Raw genomic sequence first — 18,487 nt, forward strand, 5'->3', positions numbered from 1 at the left:
GTTTGGAAAAATAACCTTACTGTTGGGTTTCTCTTTGAACGAGGATGTTGTTTAATATGCCACACGACCATGTTGTCATTTAAAATAAACAAGTTGATTCCAAGATCGCGGAGGACAACCTTAAACACATAATGATGTTTCGACCCTCCCACCAACATTGATTGCAATTGACTTCGGATTAACTGCATTTACAGTTTCTCAAATATTTAGCCCGGTCTAGATTTTGTATTTCACTTTAAAACATGTTATCTTTCAATTACTTCAGACGTTTGGTCATTTCCCAATATGGCGAACGAAGAATTTGTGGGATTATAGTAAGTCATTTAAATAATCTTTACCAACATCTACGTCAAATTTTAACTTGTTAATAATCACTTCCTATTCAATAAAATTTTAAATCATTTTGACGGTAGTTTTCGGAAATTTAGAATTTAGAGCTAAATATTTTTAAGCTAAGTATTTTATGAAAAATTGTTTCTCTAAAAAATATATTGTGTTAACTATGTTCTATAAAATGACACTAAGTTTATCTCTTTATGTTCAACCGAAGGGAAGATATTGCTATTTTTATCTGGGTATTGTTTCTTTGACACTTCCAGCGGCCATTTTTCAATATGGCGCCGAAGGTCACGTGGGGTTTCAGGGGACTTTTAGTATGTTGTTTAGAACATCACTAACAAAATCTGTACCAATTTTCAGCTTGTTACTAATTTGTTCTTAACTTTTTGGTAATTTGACTGCACTATATATGGATCTTATTCACAATCAAGATAGAAGTCTTTTCTTGCTAGTTCGTGTGTATGTAAGTTCACTTCTAGCTACTGACATGTGCAATATTAAATAGTAGAGACTATGACCTTGCTTTGTTTATCTTGTAATCATACTTACGTAATAGTCATGTTACAAGCCAATATGTGTAAATATTTTGTAGTTCCTCTCCCTTCAAATTCTTCAAGGCCAAATGCTGAGTACAAAGCAAATCAACAGTTATAGTCAAAACAAAACTAATTCTAAACAACTGAATAATGATTTCTTTGTTACAACTTGTTGCTTATAGAGTGTACCTAGGTTGTGTTGTGTTTCTGTAAGTATGTATTTATTATAGCAAATAGCTTAACTTGAGATGTAGTTGAATCCATATTTTATTTTACCATTACCGTAGTTGTTAATTAGTTGTTAATTTTTACCGTAGAGCTCAATAAATCACTTCTACTAAGCAAAATAGAATGTTCAATAGAGGCATAATTTTCGGTAGTTCACAGTCGTTAGAAAATTCTAATTCTAGAATTCTTTCAGTACCGTAAGACGGAGTTACTTTGCACACGATTTAAGGAATTTTAAAGAAAATCACATGTAACTTACAAACGTAATGATTTAGAACACTGTATTTTAAACATATAATAGCTAGATATATGTAGAAAATATTCGTGCAAGTTCATTAGTAAACATTCAATATGACCATAGTTATTGAAATATAAACTTTGGTGCAAAGTAACCCCATAGTTGGGGTTACGTTGCACAACATACTAAAAAGTATGTTAACATACGAATATAACGTTTCTGTGCAATGCTTTCCATTTAGTATTTATACATTTTACTTTCTACACAAAACTGTATACAGTTTACAAATATAGATATTAGAATGAGAGTAGAAATACTGATATCGATACTTAGTATGAATTACCAATATTTGTGAAGAAAATTATGCATTTTCTGGTACCGGCACAGAAACCACATTCTAATAGTTTAGCATATGTTCCACACAAATGCCAACTCAGGAAAAAAAAAAATCCTCGTGAACTGATTTGCCCTGGTTATTAGTTATATCCAAGAATATCCCGACCGTAATTAGTGGAAGATTTACGAGGTTCGGGACTTTCAGGCTCAAGTCCACCCAAATTGCATGATTTCTTTTTTCAAAAAATCTAATGCTAGTCATTCCTATGCATATAAGCTGCAAGCCCTCCAAAAGTCTAGTTATTTCTTTAAAAAAAAAAAAAAAAAAAGCGAAGCCTTTGTGAGTGAAGCCCCTCTCAAACTACTATTCTGGATCCGCCACTGTTCATAATTTATTTTCCAACAAGAAATTCATTCCGGCATCTACTTAAATAGGAAATTTACCTAAATTTAGAATGCAGGAGGTTCCAGTAATAATAATTTTCTATCTAAGAGGTGTTTTGGACCGGTGCAAAGTAACCCCGATTAGGGGCTGAAACCGCCTCCTTCCAGTTTTACTTTTTTTTTTTTTTTTTTTTGTGACTTTACGTTTTACATTTCAATTTCAACTATTGCATCTAAGTTCCATTATACACAGTAGTATTCTACGAAACTGACTTAACTTCGATGGAAATTCTTGTAGGTAATACCTTTCAAATTTTGTCGGCCTTTACAGTGACTGCTTTCCATGCCTCTACAACAACGAACCCTCCCGGTAATTAGAACTGATGTTAACCGCCAATATTATAGCCAAAATACTGTTAGATGTTCTATCTTACGATGGCAGTTGAAACTTCCTCTTTACTGTTCATGGTTTTGCCGACAGAGGACAGTGAAACTCTTTTCATATTTTGTGCAAAGTAACCCCTGATGTGCAAAGTAATCCCGTCGTAACCAAGTCTCTTGCTATTCTAAATAAGCAAAACGATAAAATCAGTGAAAATAACCATATATGTACTTACACATAATAAAAGATACACATCCATAAAAAATGGCTCATTTAATTCGGATACATGTTTCTTCCAGACACGTTTTTAGGGGGGCACTGCCTCCCCCCCCCCGAAGCTCTGAGAGTGTCTCCCCGGACGAGACCAAAATAATACATCTATAATATAATAATAAGTAAAATAGTACCAGCAGTGCCCCCCGGAATACTACGTGTGCCCTCCCGGAACATGTTTTTTTCTAAAAGAACGACTGTTCGGATATGAAATCAATTCCCCTAGTAGCAGAGACATCTTACAAATCACTTGCTGTAAGTTTGAATTGCAAGTCGGCCAAGCATGCATCCAGCTTGATTGCCAAACGTGCAAGCATGCCGTAAGCTGGATTCCAGTAACGAAGTTACATGGGGGGCAACCTTGCATTATTTAGTGTTCCATTCAAGCTTGACGCAAGCATTCTACAAGTCAAGTCAATAGTCAATGAATGACCAGTGATGCAATGACGCTCTGCGAAGGGACTAAAGCATCACTTGCAAGTATAACAAAAGGTAGATTGTATGAAAACATGCATTTCAAGCGCAAGCGCAAAAGGCCAAAAGCCAAGCACGCGCCAACTGGCCGAAAGCTCTCTTGCTATTAGGGTCTGCTCTTCCTCGGGATAGCCATTTTTTCTGTTGCTACTATAGCTAATGCACTGATATGATTCTGAGTTATAGCATTTCTTTAAATGCTTTTTTATTCTTTAACATGATAAAACTACGATAAGATATGATAAGTTCCTGAAGTAAACATAACACTATGATGTTCACGAGTTTCTTTATGTGCTGTCTGATTTTATGTCTTTCTACGGATTCACTATCAATTTCTTGACGATACACTTTTGGCATCTACATTAGACTCGATACGTCTGCTGTCTCGTATATTTGAATTACCAGGTATGCTGTTTTTTAAAACTGTTAATAGTATACACAACATGGAATGCACCAAATTATTATGACAGTTGTAAAGGTGCCTTTAATTACGAACGCTTTGTTCATGTATATTTGCATTGTTGTCTCAAGACACTTCATGACTGTTTATTTTGTATTTACGTTCTCTGTCAGATGTTAGGCTATAGAAGATGAGATTAAAAATGAGGTTACTGTAATGTTTTTGGTGCTTTCCCACCGGGAATTGAACCCGGGACTTTTCGCACCCAGAAATTTTTGTTGGGAGGGGTCCAATGATGCGAGACACTATGTTTATGTAATATCGAACGGGTATTATTTCACAGCCGTAAAAACAAAAAGATAAGTAATTTTTAAGTACTGACACCTTAGTCCAGTCAATAAAAGAAAAATGGGCTTTCGTCGGGACTAATTAGTAAAAAGCTGAAAACTTGCCAGTTATTACATCATAAGGGGAGTTTTTCCTCAAAAGTCCCCAACACTTCAACTCTTGCTTCCCCCCCCCCCCCCCCCCGGCAATAAACATGCAAATTTACATACTTACGTTGAAATGTCAATAATTCGATTAAGCCAGCTCGTATCAATATGATTTTTAAAACTAGTTTCCTCACATTATGTTCTTTAAATTACGTCGTTATAAGATTTTAGCTAAAGTAAGTATATATGGCATTATTGAAATAAATTGCTGAAAAAGTAGATTTTTTCAAAATAATGTTCAACCTGAACCTTATTAAAAACCTTCATCAGGTTATGAATTATTAAAAACCTGATAATGCTGTAACAAAATGTTTCAAATAAAACCTTTAGCTCGTTTTATTAGCTTTAGAATGATATACGCATTGATAGATTTATACAGTAAGTACGCCAGAAATTTTTACTTGGGGGTGTTCAAAATAAAAGGTGGTGCTCTCAGAATAGTGATGTACATTTTTAAACAAACTCAAAGAAAACAGTATATTTTGTTACGCAACTATTGCAATACTACTATTCTACTACTACTACTACTACTACTACTACTACTACTACTACTACTACTACTACTACTACTAATAATAATAATAATAATAATAATAATAATAATAATAATAATAATAATAATATCAGCTCTTCGCAGTAGTAGGTGCAATAAAGGAAGTTCACACATTTGAGCATTTATTATTAAACTAAGTAATACAGTGAAACCTCTCAAAACAGACATCGGTGGAACACGATTATTTGTCCGTAAATGAAAGGTGTCCCTAAAAGTAAGGGTTCTCTCTCCTAACACCACACCACATATATTTATGGCATGGAAGAATAAGAACGTTTGTCCTCTTATGAAGATGTCCACTATTGAGAGATGCCCGTTAAGAGAGGTTTCACTGTATTAGGAATTAACCACCACTATTTTACCCAGTAATTACATATGAATTGATTACATACGAATTATTGTAATCATTTTGCAAGCTTCTGCCATTATGTCAATTTATTCACTCCCAGCAAGTTTTATTGGGTGATTTTTTTTTTATATTAATTGGGAAAAAATTCCCTCGTCCCATGCTGAAATCATTCGTTTAGCAATTAATATTGTACATAGTTGCAATTTTATTATGTTAATGTTCTAATCTCTTAATCTCCGCTCCTGCCCCTTCCTGGCTACGTTATTGGCTCTGAGTATTTTTCATAAGAAAATTATTCATTGATTTAATTGTTTTCCAGAAATCCAGTTTTTCAATTTACAAATATTTTGAATCTTTCTGTTTTGTCTTTTTCAATGTAGCGTAATTTTAATAATCTGCTCAATGAATTTACGTGAACAAAAATATAGGTACTTTACAAAAAATTAAGGTAGCGACAAATGCGTTCCTGCATAACACTAGAGTCAGTCTAAAATATATATATAATTCTTACTTCGATTGATCTCTTCATTTCTATAAACGTTTTGACTACACCCTTCCAACTTCCGTCTGTTGATACACCACTTGCAGAGTAACACTTACCAACTGAATCTGGTATAGGCTTATTATTACTGTATATTGTCACATTTTCCCTTGTTGAGGAGGAGGTAGGTGAAGGTGAATGACCGCTCAAGACGTTGACAATTTCAGTCATCTGCATCTGAAAGAAGACAAGGGCTTCGGCCCGTTACTTCCTACAAATAATCAACGGTCAAGAAACAACGACTGTCCATCAATCCCTTTTCTCGGAAACGACTGCGGAGCCCAGGAGGGTAGGTATGAACGGGTCTGTTTTGTCAATTGTTTTGATCGAAACACCACCGGAAACAATGAGGTCATGTGGTTCTCGAAGCCGTACATGAGAACGAGGTCGCTTCGTATTTTCAAGTGAAAGAAATAAATAAGAATATTGCTTTCTTTCCTAAACGCTTAACCTTTTTTAACTTGATGTAATAAATAACCTATATGATACCAATTGATACAATTGGATTTGGGGGAGTATTCCTTTTCCATCCAGGGTGTGTAAAGAAATTTGAGAGGGTGTTAGGGGGTGTTGGGGGGTGTAGATTACTTCCTGGATTTATAGGAATGGGAACGATGTCCAGAGTTCTTACCAAATGACTGCAGGTGTAGGAAATTTATCGTGCCGGAACAGCCAGGCACGCGCCATACCCTGGCTTTGACACTGTCTACCTAGGCCCGTATACCACGGGGGTCTAGAGGGGCCGAGCCCCCCTAAATTTTTGCTGCCCACCCTTAATTTTTACGGTAGGCTTGCAAATGAACTATAGTGTGGTGATGAACTATAATGTGTTGGATCGCCCTCCTAACTTCTTCCGGCTCCCACCTACATTTTTCGGCTGGCTAGCGACCTGTGTCTACCTTCACGCGTCAGTTTCAGTGGGAGATTCATAACCTTTGTATGTGTTAAGTAATTTTGTGCAGTGGAAGTAAGAAGTATTTAATGAGTATCTAGTAGGTTCCTTTCTCTGTAAGTTTCTTTGTGTGTGTGTGTGTGTGTGTGTGTGTGTGTGTGTGTTTATACTTTGAAAGGTAGGCATAGATTAGTAAACCTTCAATATTCTGATTTGTTATCTTTAACTAAAACGTAACATTTGATTTACATGCTCATAATGAATTTAGATTATCTTTTAAAGAAATCTACGGACAAATTTACATTGAAGGTTTAACTGCAAAAGAGCACTTTTCAAGTGCAAGGCAAATATTGAAAGGTTTAATCACTACATGATTATTCACAGTCAATTTAAAAATGTATAAAATATATTATGTAATATGCCCGGATAAAAACCCAAACGTGTTTCGTTTCAAACACAAACTCCAATTTGAAATACGTAATTCTTTATAACGCTTTGTGATTATACAATATTTAATCATTTTCGAGCTGGTAATATTACTATTTCTTTTCGTCGAAATCACCACAACTAATAACAGAAAGTAAAATTAATAATCACTGGCGTCTCTGGCATGTAAAATTTGGGAGGAGATATCAAAGAAAGTGATTTAAATGGTACTACCTAGCTCAACCTGTTTATTATTTTCGATTCGATTTGTTATTTTACCTTACCTTAACTTACGTTATGTTATCTTACCTTCACGTACCCACTGAGGAATATCAAGAACTGTTATAATCGTTTCACAGCCTGAATATTATATTCCAAATAAATATAAATATTATTATTTATATGTTATTCTATCGTTAGTAAATAAATTAACTTAGAATAAAATATTGAATATTTTCCACTTCAAAATATTGGGGGGATGCGTCCCCCTCGTCGTCCCCCTGCCAGAGACGCCCATGGTAATGATCCTAATTTTAAACTTGAATTTCCATATCATTTTGATTAATGAAACTTTACTCAGTATTAGTGTGTTACATTGACAAGAGTGTAGTAATTTCATATTTTTCCAGGCTACCTAAGCAACATTAACACAAAAAACAAAGAATAATTTAGATTTCATTTGTGTAATTTGTGGAAACGAACTTAACACAGACACTGTAGTTGTAATAAAGCTGTAATGTATTCACTGTAGCTGTAGTTGAATAGTTGGTGCACATTCTATTCGTGTAGCTAACATAAAAGGCGATATACATGAAAAGTTACGGAGAAAGAATATTAAAAACGTGCAACTTTTAAAAATACAATTAATTCAAAGAGTCAAAAATCTTATTCCAGTAAGTCTTGACATATTTACATCATCAGTCTCTTTCCGCATGATTTTTTTTCTTTCAGCGAAAAAATAAAAATAATCAGTATTGAAAATCCTCATATGGGAACTTGAAAAATGAATTAAAACTTGATTTTTCACGTAATTCCGACAAGAAATAAGCATGTGCCGTATATGGGCATGCAGTAAGGTAAACTTTCCTTAAAGTGTGAAGGGAATGGATCGTGCCATATATGTGTCACTTCATGCAATAATATACTTATATATACTATACTATAGGGCTAATACTATGCTCTCAGTTCTTTGGGATTCTAATACTATGCGTCACGTATCTTACATATACATTATATACTTCCTCGTTACAAATGTTTAGGAAATAAATTCTCATACTTGTTGTTTTCAGTTTTAAAAAAACTTTCTTTTTACTGCACTTTTTTACAATTTGATTACATTTTTTCACAGGAACGACAGCAGTTTTTCCTTTTTTCTGCTTCTTATTCAACTACTTTTCTACTTCATTGCTTGGTCTTCCACGTTTTCTTGAACCTATTTAACTTTTTGTAAACCATGTGCTACTAATAATGTGAAGTCCACCAAAGGTATTGTTTCTTTCGTATTTCCCCTCCAAAGAAGATAGGCGTTGACGCATACTAAATCAAATAAGTGGAACATTATTTTATGGTACCCCTTCTTTTGATCTAATATTGATCCTATAGTAAAATAGCATTGAATCTAAAATGTCATCACCACCCATATGACTAGTGTAAATGGAAATTGAATGTGGACATGGAATCATCTTATAGGTTTTCTCTTTTCTGAAATCTCTCTTTTTCTCACTTGCTGGCTTGCTTCCTGCATATATCGAAAACATGTTTACAGTTTTGTTATCGTATAACGTCACAAGTGGATTTTCTACATCTTCCGCTACAGCCACTTTTTCTTTCATTGAACTCCGTTTTTTTCTCGATTTCAAATTCAGCAAGAACATCGCAATTTGGGATACGATTCGTGCGCACTGTGCCTAGGGATAGAATGCCTTCCTTCTTGAGATACATTTCTAAGGGTACACTTGTAAACCGATTATCGAAGAATATTTTGTGGTTTATATTTCGAGGTACAGACTGAGTCAACAAAACACCAACGTTACTACTATCGCCTAAGTCTGGAGCCGCAATAGGAACAACATTACTTTGAGCCCCAGTAAATATTTCGAAACGATAACTGAAACATGAAATTCCACTCAGAACAAATGCTTTATAACCCCATTTGTGAGGTTTCTTTGTGTTATATTGTTTTATCGATGATCTACTCTTTATGCGAATGATTTGCTCATCCACTGCCAAGAATTCTTCTTTAGAGACATCTCTCAGACGTTCTCGTATGTATTCAAGAAAAGGCCTAATCTTATGAAGTATGCCATGGGCAAGTTCTCCTGCAGGAATAAAAATTGAATTGGCATTGAAGTGAATAAATCGTTTGATCTCTTCAAACCGATAATAACTCATCACCTCATTTACCGCATCATGACCAAGCCTTCCGTTCCAGTAATGCCTAGTAGCTGCGAGTTGAATAATTGGCATGTAGAAAACCATACAATCAGTTGTTCAAGTTTATTTGTGATCATACAAAATTATTTTGTTGGCCGAACTTGCGTTGAATATAGGTTTGACTGTTCAACTGCGTAGTTAGAAAGTACTTGAAATATTCAATAGGCGTTTATAGCAGTTTTATTTCTTCAGATAAGTCCTGAGGTCCTTGAAATTTTATATCTTCTTGGGACTTTCCCATATTTCTAGGTCTCCGCTTGATGTTTTTCAAATCGCTCGATGACGTAGACCTTCTATCCTGAGAATTATTTATGAGACAGAGAGGGACATCATCAGCATCTGAATTCATTGCATCATCAGAATTGGGTATGATGATCTTCTCAGGGGCAGGAGCAACAGAATCGTCATCCTAGTCCGATAACAAAATATTGGTATTTCTTGGATCTAGTGCTGATTCATCTTCTGATAAATCTGATAATTCACTGTCTTCATCATTTCGAAGTTGTCTAACAGCTACTGACGAACGTTCATCATAAAAGAAAGCCCTGGATCCATTGCTGTAACAGAATTGCAGAACTACTATAGTAATTGTCACTTTCGCACTTCAAGGACATAAAAGTACCCGTAAACGCATGGTGTGACATATATGGCGCATACATTGTTTTCCACATTTCTCCAATACGAACATACAAAATGAATATCATATTGTTGGAATACATCTCAAAGTACTTATCTTGAATGTAATATTTTTTGTTTGGGAAAATTGCGCACAATGTGTCGCCAAAAATATTATTTTCCCTGACAAAAATCCACTGCTTTACAAAGACCACATGTCAATACAACTCACAAAGAATATAGCAGATGACACCAAAATCTGTTATTCATACACGTAAATATCTCACAAGCAGACGAAACAGTCATTTGGCGCCTTTGATAAATCACACAAAAGCTAAAGTGAAAAAAGGGCATATACCATATATGGCACGGCATGCGGTAAGGGGTTAGTTACAAAAAACGAAACTTCAAATGAATCCCAGAAAGTTGAAAGTAAACGCATTGTTATAAAGCACGCTCTCCTATTTGTTCTAAGATTTAGATCATTTCTGTCACCCATATAGACAAACCTTGCTCTAAACCTACATGGATTATAGGGTTCAAATCACTTCATAAACATAGGCCAATTTCGTCAATGTGAGTGTCAGCATCTTACCATGAAGCCACATCGATCATTAACGCCGGCTCCCCAGCTCTTTATTCAAATGGATTTCTTCAATCTGTTTTTGATAATGTTGATGTAAATGTGTGAAGTTTTGATAGCAAAAAGCACTTATCGTACTATGGGAGGGATTCATTGTGTCACGCCAGGTACCTGTGTCGAACCTCTGACAATTGTTAAGAGAATTCCAATTGAATCTTTTATTAACACCACAACTATCCGAGAGAACTCATATTCAATGAAAAAAAGAAATACAGGTCTTTCTTCAATTGTCATTGAAAGCTTAAATGAACTTCAACAAGAAAGATCTCTTATGTCCCAATCTTCACAATATCTGTTTCGCCTCAACCTTTGGCTTGTTGGATTAAAGACGCAGCCAGAATGGAGTGGATTTGTAATTATCATAATGAGAAATTCGTAAAAGTGTCCAACCACATATATTACAGCTGTACTGCAGTTGATCAAAGCAGAAAATGAAACCAATTGTAGTAATTGATGGAGGATTTCTTATTTATTATGTTGCTTTTACTTACAGAAATGTTATTCAAAACTGTAGCATCTACACTGAGTATTCGCTGAATTGCGACCAACTACCTAACACTTTGTTGGTATACCTTTCGCTCAGAGGAGGCCTGAACACGGCGTGGGATGGGTTCTGGTAGTAGTTAGTATGTTTCTACGGAGATCTGACACCATAAATTTATGATGGCATCTCACAATAAGTTCAGAGATGTTGGTGCAGGAGTCATGGTGCGAAGAGATCGTTCCGCAACATCCCATAAATGTTCTATAGGATTAAGATCCGGTGACTTAGGGGGCCGGATACGCTGCAACTCCGTGGAATGTTCCTTAAGCCAAGCAAGCAGAGTCTTGACTTGGTGACACCGTGCATTGTCGTCCTGAAAAATGTTGTCTTCGTATGGGTAGAAGTGTTGAACTGTAGGATGTACGTGATTCTCTAACACCTGCAGGTACACAACGTATGTCTCTCTGTGTCCATACGCACCAGCAGTCAAGTCCATGCCAACAGAAGCATCCCCAAACCATACAGCCACCTACACTTGAGTGCACATACGCACGATGCACGAGGAATTCATAGCTTCGTGCTGTTGGCACCACACATGCATACGCCCGTCCGAGAGCAGTAGCACAAACAGTGATTTCCATTCCTTGTACACCTTCATTACATAGGAACGGGCGCATACAACAGGTATTGCTGTCTGGATTATTGTCTCACCTATTGCTCGGCTACTCACAATCATGCCTTATTAAAATGCGGATAAATCCTGTCCAAATTCCATTATAAAAGTGTGCTGTCTGCCAACATATAGCCTCGAGTGTGTTCTTTCTCTGCAATAGAACCAGTCAGGGTGGTCATGTAAATCAGCTCGGCTGCTGGTCGCAATTCAGTGAGCACTCAGTGTATATACATACGAAAGAAACGCCACTGTCATTTTTGACCATTATTGTGAAGACTCTACCGCTAAACAAGAAGAAAATAGATCAACAAAAAAAAGTCCTCGTGTTACTTTGATGAAAACATCAGATACATTGTTGCAAAAGAAGTCATTTTAGGGAACAAAAGGAACAAGAAGAATTTCATATGTTTAGTTTCTTCAGGACTCCAAAGAATTGGATTTGAAACCCTAATTTCTGAGATAGATGCTGCTGTTCTCATTGTTAAAATGGGTATTGAAAAACTGGAAAAAAAAAAACTAATGTAATAGATGTTGGAGCAAACACTGATTTGTTTGTGTTGTTAATAGTTCTTGCACTTGATAACTATTCTATTTATTTCTGCAAACAGAAAGCTGGAGAAATCTCAGCTGAACTTTATATGTCATTGCCAAATTAATTCATAAGTTAGATAATAAAGAATTATCTAGTTGTTTGCTTATGGCACTGCAAGTTGTGACTCAACGTGGTGTTTGGTCATGGAAAAAATCACGGGCCTGATACATTTTTCAAAAGAAGTTCAATCACAAGTTTTGGTGTTTACCCATGATGGTGTTTCCCAAGAAGAACTGCAAATGAATTAATTATACTTTATCCTAACTCTGTATGGAATGCAATGACACTCCAACTTTAACGAAGCTCGCTACTTTATGTTTGCTAGGCTGACCAAGAAAATCTAAATGAAGATTAAATTTTGACCTCTCAAAGCTTCCTCCGACATCTGAGGTTGCACATAAGCACTTGTGTCGAGTGTATTTACAAGTACAGACATGGCTTGGAAACAAATTGGATGCCACAGTGTGGGGCTGAAAGATGGAACATGTTAAAGTAAAGCTTTGATACCAGTACCAAGCTCTAAGCCTCTTGCACCTGGTAATCTTCGCCTCGTTTCTCACCAAGCTGTGAATAATCTTGCGCCAACTACAGTATATGTAGAAATGTAGGATTAGATTGTTCCATCATGTGTGAACTGCGTAATGGACTTTCTTGCGATAATTCTCCTGTCTACGACGATGTTATCGACTTTAATGATGACGAGTGCGAACAGTGTAGTATTTTGTTTTAACCAGATTGGATTCAGAGCTAAATTGACTTTTATCAGTCAATAAGTAAATATCGATTGTATAAAATATGTAGTAATATTGTAGAAAGTAGAATATTTGATTCTACTTTCCACGTTTCGTGTGTTTTTGGTGAGTGATCCGTGATGATGTTATTACAGTATAGAGTACATTATTTTGCACTGTTGCCAGTCCAGGACATGGCGGGTCCATAGGTATTGGATAATGAAACGGCCCTGATCTAAGTTAGGAATAATCCCCTGTACTAAAATTTTCCATATTAATTAGCAATAACACAAGTAATAAAGAACTTAATAAAATATAGTCACCAAAATTTGTAATAAAAATTATAAATAAAATATAACTTAGCCTACGTGCTTGTTAATAATGTATATATACTGTATGTATATATTTTGAAGCTAAGAGTTATATTTCGTTCTGTATTGCTTTAAATCAACTTTAAAATTTCGATACAGTTTAGTTTTTACCTTCTGATGATAGTTAACTTTGGCCATGTTCGAACTTCTTTCTAAACTTTCACAATCCGTCAGTGCACTAAAAGATATACAGTAGTTTCCAATCACTCAACAGAATCCTTTATAAAACAGGGTAATGATAATATTTTTGCTACAAAAATCTTCCGTGTCAAACAGGCCTTAGACTCACTAGTACTGAGTGAGTATTTTAGGAAAACCTATCACTATAAACCTATCAAAGATGCAATGGAGGATATACAGGAGTATAGATATTATACTCACCTTATATTTATATAGTTCAGTATTAACTTTTAAATCAGGATGTGATGGAAGTATAAGGGTGAGTATAAGCTATATTTTTAAGAACGATCGAGCGATATCTACCAAAATTTTAGCAACAAATAACTGTAACCTATGGAAAAGAAATAATAAATACTAGCAAACACATTTATAAATCAATCAGTATACGGAGACGTGTTCCATCTTTCATTTCCCAACAGCTTTCCAATGATATGTTACTTGACTCTCGTATCATTTGCCATTTTTAGTTGGACCCCGCCTAGGACCCTGCAGTGGCTCTGGCACAACATTTTTTGCTTTGATACGTTGTACTTCTAAAATGATCAAACACGTGTTTCCCTGTTTTGGCATCTGTCTCATCGTTTGCGATTTCTAGTGGTGGAAACGGATTTTCTGGACATCCTGTATACTCATATAACTCGCACAGTATATGCATTCGGAAATTGTTTATTACAGTTTCGTAATAGGCGTCATCAGTGTTTTCGATTGGTATATAAAGCATCTTCCATTTCGATATATAATCTCCCTCTCTTCCCTTGTCAATGCATTAAGCACAATCTCCAAACTGAAGTACGCTGAAAAAAAAAAAAAAAAAAAAAAGTTCAAAAATGCTATAGCTGAACGTACGTTACTGCAAATAACAAAACTCGTGTATTTCTATTTCACAAACGTTAAAGAAGAATTTTGAAATGGGAAAATCAGTTCCAAAATTTTCTTCAAGTTCTCATAATATAGCAGGTAAGATCTTACCATTGTACCAATGTTACAAAGTACAGTGTGATTTCATAAGCTATTCACTTTTCTTACAAATATTCACTTTTATTTAGGCAAGAAAACCGTATTCGAAAGAAAAATCGGAGCTTATACGTATTAAATAAAAAGAGTTCAAAATAAGTTGAAATATAATCTTATTATTCTACGTAAACTTAAGAATCTCTGAAGAACAGTTCTGAACCTCCCATCCCTTTCCGTACGATCTCGGATAACCGTAATTTTGTTTATTCCGTTAGTTTACTTTTATTATAAGAAACTGAGACAAAAGGAAATGCAGATAATTGATTGAGAGAATGAGTTATATACTACTAGTATGTTGGTCTTCTATTTTCAATTGCGAAACTTTATTCTTTGAGTTTGTTTAAAGCGTCACATTAATTTACGGAAATTATCAACAACAGCTAATACTTCACGTTTAAATCTTATTTTGAACGTCAGGAGACGTTTCTTTTGATTTTTTTTTCTAGAAAAATAACTTACAATGTATTATAGAGTTGTTAATGATATATTGATTTATGAAATATAAATAAAATCATTGGAGCCGTTATCGAGAAAAATCACAAATTTTGATTTTCACCCTTTAATAAACCACCCTTAGTTTTGAAGCAGGAAGAACATTTGAAAAATGCCTCCAGAGGATCTTACAGAAATATTGAGTTTAAAATTAAATCTGGATACGTTTAAGAGACCTCATCCCGGCGAAATTAAAATACCACTAATTTTTACAGTAATTATGTGATATCTTCAAATAGATAAAAGATAATCGAAATGTGGAACAAGAGCGCCCTAGACAATATCATTTTGCATGAGATACAGTTATCACGACTTACGTATCTACTTTCGATTTCAAGCCATTTTGAAAATCGGCATTTATTTTCGCGTTTCTAAACGGCTGAAAACGGAAAGCCACTAGGTGACTTCTGATAACGGTACCTTAAGCAAAATAATATTGCCTAAGGCGCTCTTGTTCCACATTTCAATTATCTTTTATCTATTTGAAGATATCACACAATTACTGTAAAAATTAGTGGTATTTTAATTTCGCCGGGATGAGGCCTCTTAAGAATATAGCCACTACACGATTCTGTATTAATCGGCACGAACGAACGAATGAACAGATAGACACATTCCAAATTCCCGTTTTCAGCTTGTAAAAGCCATGAAGTATGTAAATCTGTTGAGATCCTTAATTCGATTATTCCACGATCACCATAATTTCTTCTTTCCTATCGTGCTCGAAAATAAGAATATATAGAAATAAAATAACAGATAAAACAATATTGGAGGTAAAAGGGTAGATAGAAATTCTACTTCTATTTATTTTAAAAAAGTAAAGGGAAGACATATTGTATAACCTTCCCGAAATCATACATTCTTACTCATATCAACCTGCACAACTACAATGCAGTAGCACTATTTCTTGATACAGTAACAAATTTCTTCCAGAATTTAGGAAATTTGTGAGTTCGTGTCTTACAGTGAACCAGAAGCGGATCCAGGACGGACTTCTGGGGGGGGGGGGGGTTAATACTGCTACTTAGAGCTACTTTTAAAAGCTCCAAACTCTGGGATGGGTTTTATTTATATATAAAATAAGAAAGTTTCCTCTTCTGGGGAGAGGGGCAATTGCCCCGATCGCCCCTCTAGATCTGCCCCTGAGTAGCACCGATTAAAACTCAATAATACTCATTTTTCTATTCTCTAGAAGTTGATTTTGATTTTTATTTATAATTTTGATTTGTATGAATGTGGTATTTTCTATTAGTAACGTGTTGATAATATCATTGCCTCTTGCAATCATTATGCATCATGCAAATTGTTTAAAGTATACACTTAATGTTGCAATTACGTATGTTGAGAATATTCATTATTGTAACTCATCCTTAACCTTGGACCCAGTTTGAACCCATTTCTCTTGCGTTTAAGTCAAGGCGTGTTATCAACTAAGCTAGGGCAGCCCCATTATCCTTATAGTACCGGTATATTTTACTTTATCACAGCACAGTCTTTTATGACAGTGTTCATGAAGATTTTAACTAAAAGGAAATCAATCAAAAAATATCGAGACTCTCCTGAAAACATATAACACGTACCGCCATTGACATATACCCACATGAATTTTGGAAAGTCGGAGCCGTTGCCACCAGGACTCTTCACAGATACTTTTCTGTTCTATAATTTTCCTTTTCACTCTCTTCTTTCCCTCCTTACCAGATGAAATACTTAGCGAAAGAGTTTATAATGCACCTCTTAAAGTATGTGACATAATACCATTGGCTCAGAAATATTCGTTTTATTACACCGTCTCCTTTAGCCTAACCGGCATAACCGTTATACGTAAAACTAAAAGATTTCATTTCATTTCGTTTTATTACACTTTCCTGTTTTGGATTGAAATGACGAAGGACATTTTAAAAATTGACAAATTAACATATTACAAAGTGGATAGATTTGTATGAAATTAAAGTACGAACTCGCATTTTCATTTTGTTGTTAAACTGAAACTTTACTCCGTTGGATCCGTGTAATTCCAATCTCTGTTTGTTGTTGGAATAAGAAATTTAGCACTCAATGAAAACTCTACGCAGACATATTTAAAACAAACTACTAGGTTAGACAATATGAAGAATGACAAAGTTAATTTATTTTTAAAATATAACTCTCATTAATTTTCCTCTTCTTTGTTTTTCATTATTATACTTGTTTAAAATACACAAAGAATGTTTATTTTTATAATTTCATGAGCACATAAAAGAGTATAATATGCAATAATAGTAATAATAGTTTCCTTCATTACCACAAATGCGTAAAAACCTTATAAAGTGCTATGGAAATTAAAATTTATTTAACAGTTTGCTAAGCAGAAAACAAATTGTAGATGCGTTTGTATATGTGTATATGCAGATACTTTTCCATTTAATGGAAACATCTGAGAAAAATACAATTTATTATGGCGTTGCATTATCTTTTACCCTCAGAATAATTCTCATGAGACGTGGAATAAATCATATAGGTCGTGAATGGTAGCAAGTGGAATGAATCACTCAGTTCCGTAAGAGAGGATGCAGGCTTAAATTTGCGCCGGATTCTTGTCTTCAAAGCGAACCACATATGTTCAAGTATGTTCAGGTCTGGAGATTGGATGGGCCAAAGTGATGCTGAACTTCATTCTGAAGTTTCTCAAACCGTGCTCCAGTAACTCCAGTTACGTGAATGAGCATATTATCATCCTGGAATATTTGTCATTGATCTTAAACAACAATTGGACCATAAAATGCATAGTTTCCCTAAAATGGCAACATAATCACGGGCAGTAACCCGACCTTTACGCAAAAGTACAGGAATCATTTTAACCAAAGTATTACGACCCACAACGCAATGTCTTACGGTTGGATAAACACAATGCGAATCATACGCTTCTTTAGATATCTGCTATAAATGAACACGCCCCGTGGTTTGAAATAAAATAAACGATGACTCATCCGATGATATCACACGTTTCAGACATCGTTAATCCATGTCGCATGTTCGCGGCACCACACATCGTGCTAAATCATTAGGATCCATATTTCAGTTGTTTTGCCTGTGTAACCCCACCCCGTACGTCATATCATGTAACTCTCGGTGGATTGTGGTCGTCAACACAGGGTGTGGAAGTTGTTGCTCGAGTTCTTCCATCACTTGCACTCCAGTCACACGATAGTTCTGAGTGACAATGCATCTTAATGCTCAGCGGGACCTGTTACTTAAAGTTTTCTTCCGAACATTGTTCCTCTTCATAGATGTGATTTTGTCATTAGTTTTATAAATCCTCGTCGCCTTGGACACTGTTCCTCACGACACTTCCAATACACTTGTCATTTTCATCATGATCGTATTATATAACCACCTTTAACTATTTATTGTCTTTGGAAATCAGAGAAATCA

At 35.2% G+C, this 18,487-nt stretch overlaps 1 protein-coding gene across 1 annotated transcript in view; it reads left to right on the forward strand.

Moving 5' to 3' along the window:
- The first annotated feature begins 951 nt into the window (after nt 1-951).
- LOC145693278 (clavesin-2-like) overlaps nt 952-18,487 on the forward strand; it is a 94,694-nt gene continuing 77,158 nt past the window's right edge. The window contains exon 1 of the mRNA XM_081769123.1: nt 952-1,084. Within this exon, the coding sequence (XP_081625249.1) occupies nt 1,026-1,084 (59 nt within the window). The 5' untranslated portion in view covers nt 952-1,025. The remainder of the gene's footprint in view (nt 1,085-18,487) is intronic.

Source organism: Thermobia domestica, chromosome 8 (genome assembly GCF_964235325.1).
Source record: "Thermobia domestica chromosome 8, izTheDome1.hap1.1, whole genome shotgun sequence".
NCBI lineage: Eukaryota > Metazoa > Arthropoda > Insecta > Zygentoma > Lepismatidae > Thermobia > Thermobia domestica.